The sequence below is a fragment of the Nannospalax galili genome, unplaced genomic scaffold (assembly GCF_000622305.1).
Source record: "Nannospalax galili isolate Female #2095 unplaced genomic scaffold, S.galili_v1.0 scaffold142, whole genome shotgun sequence".
In the NCBI taxonomy this organism is placed as follows: domain Eukaryota; kingdom Metazoa; phylum Chordata; class Mammalia; order Rodentia; family Spalacidae; genus Nannospalax; species Nannospalax galili.
This window is the reverse complement of record NW_008348793.1, coordinates 913,714-922,499: the sequence shown is the minus strand read 5'-3', so window position 1 is coordinate 922,499 and position 8,786 is coordinate 913,714. Positions and strand designations below refer to the sequence as shown.

At 39.4% G+C, this 8,786-nt stretch overlaps 1 protein-coding gene across 8 annotated transcripts in view; it reads right to left on the bottom strand.

Moving 5' to 3' along the window:
• The window catches only part of Ndst3 (N-deacetylase and N-sulfotransferase 3), a 176,097-nt gene that overhangs the window by 7,037 nt on the left and 160,274 nt on the right, over positions 1-8,786 (bottom strand). For 7 of the 8 annotated variants that reach the window (XR_003851561.1, XM_029569831.1, XM_029569829.1 and 4 more), the window contains 2 exons: positions 8,375-8,545; positions 6,706-6,815 (listed from right to left, as the gene is read on the bottom strand). Coding sequence is in view for 7 of the 8 variants with exons in the window: in XM_029569831.1 (XP_029425691.1) it covers positions 6,706-6,815; positions 8,375-8,545 (281 nt within the window). In the remaining variant the exon portion in view is untranslated. The remainder of the gene's footprint in view (positions 1-6,705; positions 6,816-8,374; positions 8,546-8,786) is intronic. The other variant, XM_029569832.1, reaches the window with a different exon arrangement.

Genomic DNA, 8,786 nt, shown 5'->3' with positions numbered 1-8,786 from the left:
ATCTCTAATCTGTATGTATCTGATTATTACTAGTCATAATCAGTTGCACTTGGATCCTTGGCACCTGTGTATGTCTAGAAAGTAATCAGGTAAATTTCAATGGTAATGTTTATCACGTCTACTAATTAACATGACATAAATTTCCATGCTTCCTCCTCAAATATAATAGATTTTTAAAAATTCGTTAATTTTTTTTGTGTGTGTGTGTGTATCACACAGAACATCCAAAACCATCTTATTCAACCATACACCCACTTCCCAGATGGCATCCTCCCATAGCTTCCCTCCCCCCCACTAGAGCCCTTATACTCTGATATCCCTGCTACTGTCTGCTGTGTGGTCGGCACCCCCAGCCATTCCCCACTCCTTGACCTTCTGGTGAATCTAGTCAACCTATTGAGAGGTCATTGTTTTAGGAGGGTTAGCTGCTCCTTATTTAGCAGCAATCAGTTGTCAATATTCCTTTAGATAAGATTGGGGTCTGCTGTTCATTTTCCCAGTTCTATGCTGGGTTACTATCTGGGAGTCCCTTTGGCCACCCTGGTATGGACTCTTAAGAAATTATATTGGCCCCTTTAATCTTTGGTTATACTTTCCTTTTGGGTGTTTAAGGCCATAGAGTTGACCCAGATAAACTAATTTATTTTTACTCTTAAGGTCGCTTGAGGATCTGTTCTTCAGGGGTCACATGGGCTTGGGAGGAGCCCCTGGCTCCTTTCTTTCACCAGTTCCATCTATGTGAAGGTAAGTCAAAGGTCCTGCTCGACCATGGTTGGCTTCGCTTGGAATCATGGAGGAAATGATTCCTCTGTGTTGACCCTCCTCTTTGTAGACTGGATACTGGTTCAAGTCTATCTGTTGGGGTCTCCTCAGCCTCCTTGATCAAGAGGACAGGTGACCCACCACAATTACAGGACATTTTGAGAGATGCTCATAGTCCCCTGGAACTAGTCGACCTAGGAGGGCAAGGAGCAAAAACTGTCCTTTATGTCCCTCTGACCAAATTAGTATAGGCCTCAAAGGATGATTGTTAAACATCCAAGAAGGTTAGTTCCACCAGTCTGGTACTTTTAATTACTGTGTGTCATGTGGATAAATCTTGGGCAAAGACCAATTGTTCTCAGATAAACCTTACCTAGACATATATTTCTTGATCTGCTATGTATAATTTGTCTGTAGGTTGTAGGAGTAATATGGTTCCCTCTGGTTTTCAAAACTAGCTAGGCATTGTTTGTCTCTCACATTGTCTAACCCCTCCATTGTGGTTTTCCCACTTAAGGTGCCCCCATTTCCCCCTTTACTCCCTTACTAATAACCTTCTCCTATGGTCCTACCTCTCTTGAGCTCCTTCTTTCCCTTTATCCCCTAGGTTCCTTATATACCCTTCCCTCCTCCCTCCCTTAAACTCCCTTAACCCAATTTTTATCCGTATCTCTCTTATTAAGGCCTGTTTCCTACTGAAGAATAGAAAATTTTTGACTTCTTAGTTTTTTATTTTTTTGAGACAGGACCTTATTATGTCGCCCTGGCAAGCCTGGAACTTTGAATTTAGACCAGGCCGGCCTCCAACTCACAGAGACCCACCTGCCTCTGTCACCTCAGTGCATGAAAGGCATGAACCACCGTGCCTGGTCTAAGAACGGAAAGTTTTAAGACAATTCTCTCCCAACTGCCACACTTGTATGATTTAATCAACCGCAATATACATATCTTATTCTTAACTTTTTTGAAATATGATTTAAATATTATAAACCTCTTTAAGTGTACAATTCAATGATGCTAGTACATTTATGACCATAATCCAGTTTCAGAACATTTCTGTTACCTCAACAAAAGCCCAAATGCAAATGCAGACCAAGACCAAACATTAGGACCATGACACGATCCTTGCTTGCAATCCTGGAAAGCAATACTCTTATTTTTTTTCTCCTCCAGACGGGGTCTTGCTATGTAATCCTGAACCATCTGCTCTTCCTTTTACAAGTCAGGCTGGCATCAAACTTACACCAGTCCTCCTGCCTCAGCTTCCAAGTACTTAAATCACTGCTGTGTGCTACACACCTAAGTCTAAGTTGATCATTTATTGATATTTCCTTTTTCATATATATATTTGGATTTTTTAATGAATCATGTTATAATGATGCTTCTATAAACATTCATTTACCATTTTTTTAATTGACTTAGTCTCTTCTTTATCTTGATAGCTTCCTAGGAGAAAAATTATGTTTAGTTTTTAAGAAATTACAAAACTACTTTCCAAAGGGGCTGTGTATTGTCAATTCATGAAATTTTCTATTTTTCCATATTCTTGCCAACATACAGTATTATCTTTTAGGTTCACTATCAAATGGTTTATCTATGAGAACATAGGATCAAATGGTATCTGAATGTGGTTTTAATTTGCATATCCCTGACTACACAATTATTTACCAAGTGACATTTTAAAATCTCATTTGAAGGTACCAATTAAAAGATGTTTTTACATGCTATCAAACATATGCACATCTGTGTGTCTGCCACAGCACACATATGGAGGTCAGAAGACAACTTGTTGGCATTCTCTCTTTCTACTGTGAGAGTTCTGGGGATTGAACTTGCCTGGTCAGGCTGGTGGCAAATGCCTTTACCTGCTGAGCCATCTCACTGGACCCAAGATTCCTGTTTTGTAAAGTCAGTATTTCTGGTTCCTTAAGAAAGAGGCACAATGTTGTTTTTCTCTGACTCTAACATCTTATGCCAATGAGAAGAGCTTAAAAATGGGAAGGGAAAGTTCCAGAGATAAGAGTTTCAGTCCTGTCTTTCCAACTTACTTGCTGGGTAACTTTTAGCTTAACTTTTCTGTGCTCTGAAAAATGGGACAAACCCATTTGTTATGTACCAATCACATAACATTTTGTGATGAAATATATGTATGTATGTATATACAAATATAAGATATTTAGCATATAAATATCTTGTTTAAATATATACTTATGTAAACATAAAATATAAAATATTTTACTTAAACTCGTCAGCAGTTATTTGAGAGAAAATGCCTGAACAATATAAATTTGATTGCAATGGAATTGATCCTAGAAATTAAATTTTTCTTAATTTTAAAGAGAGTTCAAAATTCCCTTATGACTAAGCTATTCATCAGCAAAACACACACGTGTGTACACGTACACACACAGACACAGAGAAACTGTGTTTAATCCCTGGCCTTCAAATTCTCATTGCCCATTACTGACATTTTCAAAGTGAATTAGTATTAAATATTCATATGACATAGTCTAGTTTCATTAATCTGAACAAATATGAGACTGACTGAGAAATGAGCTGCAGGGTCCAGTGAAGGCCTCTGTCCTGGTCATTGATAGGTGATAATTGTGTATTGACAGAAGGCAAAATTAAAAGTTTATATTTCTCATTTTGGTTAGAGAAATTATCACAATCTATGCCAGGTTTGTTTTTCCTCTTTCAAATGATTAGTCAGTTTCAAAACTCTGTAGAACCTAAGAGCTAAAGTGGTGTCATTACAGCAATCCTGTAAGATTCTTCTATGCTGAAGAATTCTAAAATGGTAATCTGATAAGAAAATTCCCATTTTTATGGTTTTAGGTTTAGACTATTCATTTAAAATAAAAAATTCACTGGTAAAATATTTAAAAAATGCTGGTTGTGGCAGCAAATGCCTTTAATCCCAGGACTCGGAGGCAGAGATAAGTGGATCTCTGTGAGTTCAAGGCCAGCCTGGACTACATAGTGAGTTCCCAGCCAGCTGGGGCTACAGGATGACTCTGTCTCAAAAAGACCAAAAAAATAAAATAAAATAAAAAAATAAAAAGAAATAAATAAAAAGAAAAGAAAAAAGATTTCACTAAAATTTTTTAAAAATTTATTCAGTGATGTTAATATTTTAAAAACATTCATGATACAGTAATAAGTCATTTTAAAACATCATAGAGTAGCTGGTGGTTTTGCATAAAATTTCTTACTCTTGAACACTTTCTTCAGCGATGGTAGAAACAAACAACCCTGATGATGGAGGTGTTTTTGCCTTCTTCTTAGAAGTAATTTTGATATGAGGATTGGCTATATTGAAGATAATCTGCTTAGAGACCTCTTAGAGTGTTTCTGCATGCAAGACTGTATAGGAAAACCTTTGTATAGACTGACTTCCATTTACAGTAGTGTATGCAGACAATGAATTGATGTAGTTAGTGGGGAATTCATACTAATTTATAGGTAGTATACCTCTAGAGGACTTTAATAAAAAACAAAAAAATACTTTTTTAGCCCCAAAAGAGATAACCTTCACTATCATTATCAGAAAAGTAATGAGCAATACCAAAGTGTACATAGTGTCTAGGCAGTTGTATAAATGGTGTTTCTGAGAATATACATTTTCTACCCATAGTCAGCCCACATTTCCCAAGCACCAAGGAGCAGCTGTTAGGTCAAATGACTCTGATGGGAGGAACAGACTGTTAGGACATGATCCAGATAGAGAGCTGCAAAGAACACCGGATGAGGGAAGAGTACTTCAAACCAAGGACAATGAGATAAATGGTCTGAATATTCTACAAGTGCACTCCAGGGTTTTACACGGTGTGCCAGGCTGACTGACGACTGACACAGAAATATGGAAAGAAGGAGCCTGGAAGTGCATTATCTGTGTCAGCGAGTCAGCAGGGTGACAGCTTATGTTCCCCAGAAACAGTGCTTTCACGGTCCATACCTATCTCATCCTGAAACTTGCCCCCAAGCAGGTAAGAAAGTCTTATAACGGGTAATTTTAGCTAGATACATCCCAGGTGCGAAGTGACCAGCAGTTCTTTGTATGTAGTATGTTGCTTTGGTATTAATTCTCTTGAGTTCACACTGCCTTTTCTCAGCAGTGGTGATGAATAAAAGCTTGCTGCAGAGCGGGATACAGGGAGGACAAACACACAGCACGCAGGACAAGGATATTCTACAAAACAAGTGTCTTTACAGAACGCCTCAGCTTCTTTTCTGAAACATAATGTCTGCCAGATCCCCTATAAAATGATACAAAGATAAGCCAGCTTGAAATAGAAAATTGTTTAGAAAATAAAAGCTTTCTTTTCTAAGAGATACTTAAAAAGATATAAGGCAGAAAGTGAACTTGAATTTCTAACTGCAAATTAAAGCCACTCAGCTTTCTTTAAGGTTAAGTTGAATGTTAAATGCTTCAAGCTAGTAACTATGAGAAGTTGAATTAAGCGCCACAAAACTGGCAGCACTAGAAGACTAGGAAACCGCCAGCAGCTGAACAGTGACAACAAAGGCTCCTGGGAAGGACGCTCAAAACTCCGGAGTTATACCTACTCCCCTGTCCTTTACACCAGAACGTCCTTCTAACATGTCTTCACATATGACTGGTGTAAGACAAGCAGGGTTTGAAACTTTTCTGCCAACCCTTTACCACAAGGGTTGCTGAAAGGAAAAAGAACCCTCATGCTCACTTTCTAAATTTTAAGGACTATAAATAACTTAAAACAAACAAACGGAAAACCTCAGGTGATTTGTGGAACTGAGCTTTATATTAAAAGGACAGTAGAAAAATTCTGGAATGCAGTCTTTTTTGGTTTCTTCAAGTCTCAATCCATGAGTTCTAAATATCCTATAGTGAGAATCCGGTTCATAGCCGGTCCAACTCGGGCTGCTGCTGAGCTGCTGAGCTGCTCTAGGCAGGTGAGTCAGGGTAAATATTTAGGCAGGCAGTGCATGAGGGAGTTCTTATTTGAAAATACAGAGTGAAGCCCAGGGTGATGTAGGAAAGGCACCAGAGGTGCAGACGCCAAGGTACACGCGCAGTTCTGAGAGCAAACGCTTCCTTAATATTCTATTGCCTGTCTCCCTCTCCCCAGTCTTGGTCCAGATGGAGTCAACTCCCTAAGAAAAGCAGAAGAAACGCAAAAACAAAGAAAATGAAACAACAAAAATAAACAAAAACAACGAAGAACACCTAAACGTATAACTTGGAAATTCTATATGTTGACTACAATTTTTGAATATCGTTCACGGACAAAACTGTACTACCAAGCTTCAACAACAATGTGAAATTTGTCATTGTTCCTATAATGAGTTTGCCATTCACTCCCAAATTCTCCAACCTATACAAAACTTTTCAATGTAATAATGTTACTTCTTAAGAAAGCAATGCTAAAAAAATATTTTTGAATTAAAAAAAGAACTCCTAAACAAAACCTAAGCCGGTGCTGTAACTGCTGAAGGAAAGATCGCAGGATGAGATTTCCAGTGTGTGAAACACAGCAGGACCTCCTGGGCTATTTCTTGCTATATGACACTGTTTCTGAAAATCACACATAGATCAGTTCCGAAACCTTATTAGCCACCTCTCCAGACTTACAAAAGGTACCAGTACTGCCTGTCAAGTGACCTTTGCCCTTACCAACTTATTTCAAGTGGCCTTGTCTACTGTCCATTGTTGAAGATCCACAACTGTCTTAATTCTCTACTTTCTTTCTAGGGAGAAATCGTCACCTAGTTAGGAAGCAAGAAGATTTAAGGACATTTGTTTGTCACCCTGTCTAAATGTTCTTTCTGTGTTGCCTAAGATCATTCTAGAAAATAACCAGTGTACAAAGAATAGGTAACTAATCGTATCAACAAACTGCAATTTCTTTAAAATAAGTTCTTTGCTGAAACATCAATAAACTAATCAGAATATACACTTACGTTAAAGCTTCAGAATAATTATAATGAGGCAAGACTCCTAGAAACTTCTGCACTTCATCCATCACTGTTGCAGGGTCGATTCTTAGCTGTTGCCCATCGATAATTAGCAACTAAATTACCAAAGTAATAATGAAAAAGTAAGACGGACGTTGAAAAAACATGTGTCAAGTGCATAATGAAAAATTCCTGTACTCCATTTGGACACTGTCCTGAGGGGATCTGCTTGCATTGTTGGTAGGTACAATTGGGTCATTCTCATTAATGACTTGGAAATAAATCGTGCTAATTAAGCACACTGTTGCCACCTGAGAAGCTGGGGAGCTGTGAAAGCTAAAACAGTTGTGGGGACCAGAGTGCTTAGGAAGGGCCTAGGAAATCACAAAGGTAAATCAAGTTTAAAAACAAACAGGGCAATGGCTGCATCATGATGGGGAGGAGGACTGCAACGGAAGGAAGGCGATAATAAACCCTGGTGGTGCGTGCCCATAATCCCAGCACTCAGGAGACCAAACCATGAGGATTGTGAGTTTGGAGCCAGCCAGGACCTGTCTCAAAACCAATAACAGCAACAACTACCTCATTCTGCCTTTCCCCCATCCCCACCCGAAGAAAGGTCATAATAAGCTCAGGTGTAATGAGACAGAGGGACCTATCATTTGTAGTTCCAATCAGGATTAGCACTGAAGAAATACTTTGATAACCCATGTGGAAGGAGGCAAGGTTCTCAGAGAACCTGCTCGAGGGCAGAAATTTGCTCCAGAGACTAATGAGAAGGGGCTGGAGAGAGGGCTCAGCAGTTATGAGTGCATACTGTGCTTGCAGAGGACTGGAGTTTGGTTCTGGGCATCCAGATAGGGTGTCACACAACCTCCTGCCACTCTAGCTCAGATCTAAACTCTCTTCTTGGTACCACGGGCGCCTGTACTTATGTGCACATAACCCCCCTCCCCTCAAACATTAAAAAATGTAGGCTGGAGAGATTAGCTCAGTTAAGAGCATTTGCTGCTTTTTCAGGGGACCCAAGTTCAGTTCCCAGCACCCACATTAGGCAGTTCACAACTTTCTGTAATTCCCGCTCCCAGAGGTTGAACATCTTCTCTGGCCACTGTGGGCACCTGCATGAACTTGGCATCGATTCACACTGACACATACACTTAAATAAAAATAAAAATAAGTTTTAAATAAGAGAAACAAGGAGGGCCTTACACCTGTAATCCCAGCACTTGGGAGGCTGAGGCAGGAGGACTGCTGTGTGCAGAGTGAGACCCTGTCTTGAGAAAACAAAGCAAAATAACAACATATCCAAAAACAAAAGAAAAGAAACTGGGAAGAACTTTCTTCGCTAACATCAGGAAGGAAGAGTAACTGAAATACTCTTGGAAAATTAAACCCTTTGTTTTTCTTACCTCAACTTATTTTTCTGAGCCATATTCTCAGTATTTACAACTAAATATAAAATCTAACAGCATTTCAAGCTGGGTGTGGTGGCGCTCGGCTTTATTCCCAGCACTTGGGAGGCAGAAGCAGGCAGATCTCTGTGAGTTCAAGGCCATTTTTTTACTGTAAAAATCTAGCAGTAGTTTAGTAGGTAAAAATTTCCTCTATCTTTGAGGCAAAGTCATCAACTTAATGAGATTGTCACACACTGTAAATTCTGGTTGCTTCATACCTGAAAGGGCGGGAAATACATGAGCCATCTCTCAATGTGGCTGGCATACCACCCTGGGACCAAGCATCTCTTCTGCAGGGTTCGAAGTTCCCAGGGTGCATGGGGCCCAGCGGAGATCACTTCATAGAAGCTAAACTTCAGTGCCGCGGGATCTTCATGGGACCGTTGATGCTAAGATGAGAAGGTGGATAATTAAACCAACTTGAAGCAGGGGCATAAATTAAAACTCAACCTCTGTAACCAGTCTCAAAGCTAAAGGAAGGAGTGCCTCACTGCTGGATAGTTATTTGTTTTGAAATTAATAAAGGATGAATCTGTGTTTGGAACATCAAAGTTTAAAGTTAAAGCATGGCTGAGAGTGTATTTTAAGAATTTACTTGGCGGAGGCTGAACTCTTATCGATAAGGCTTCT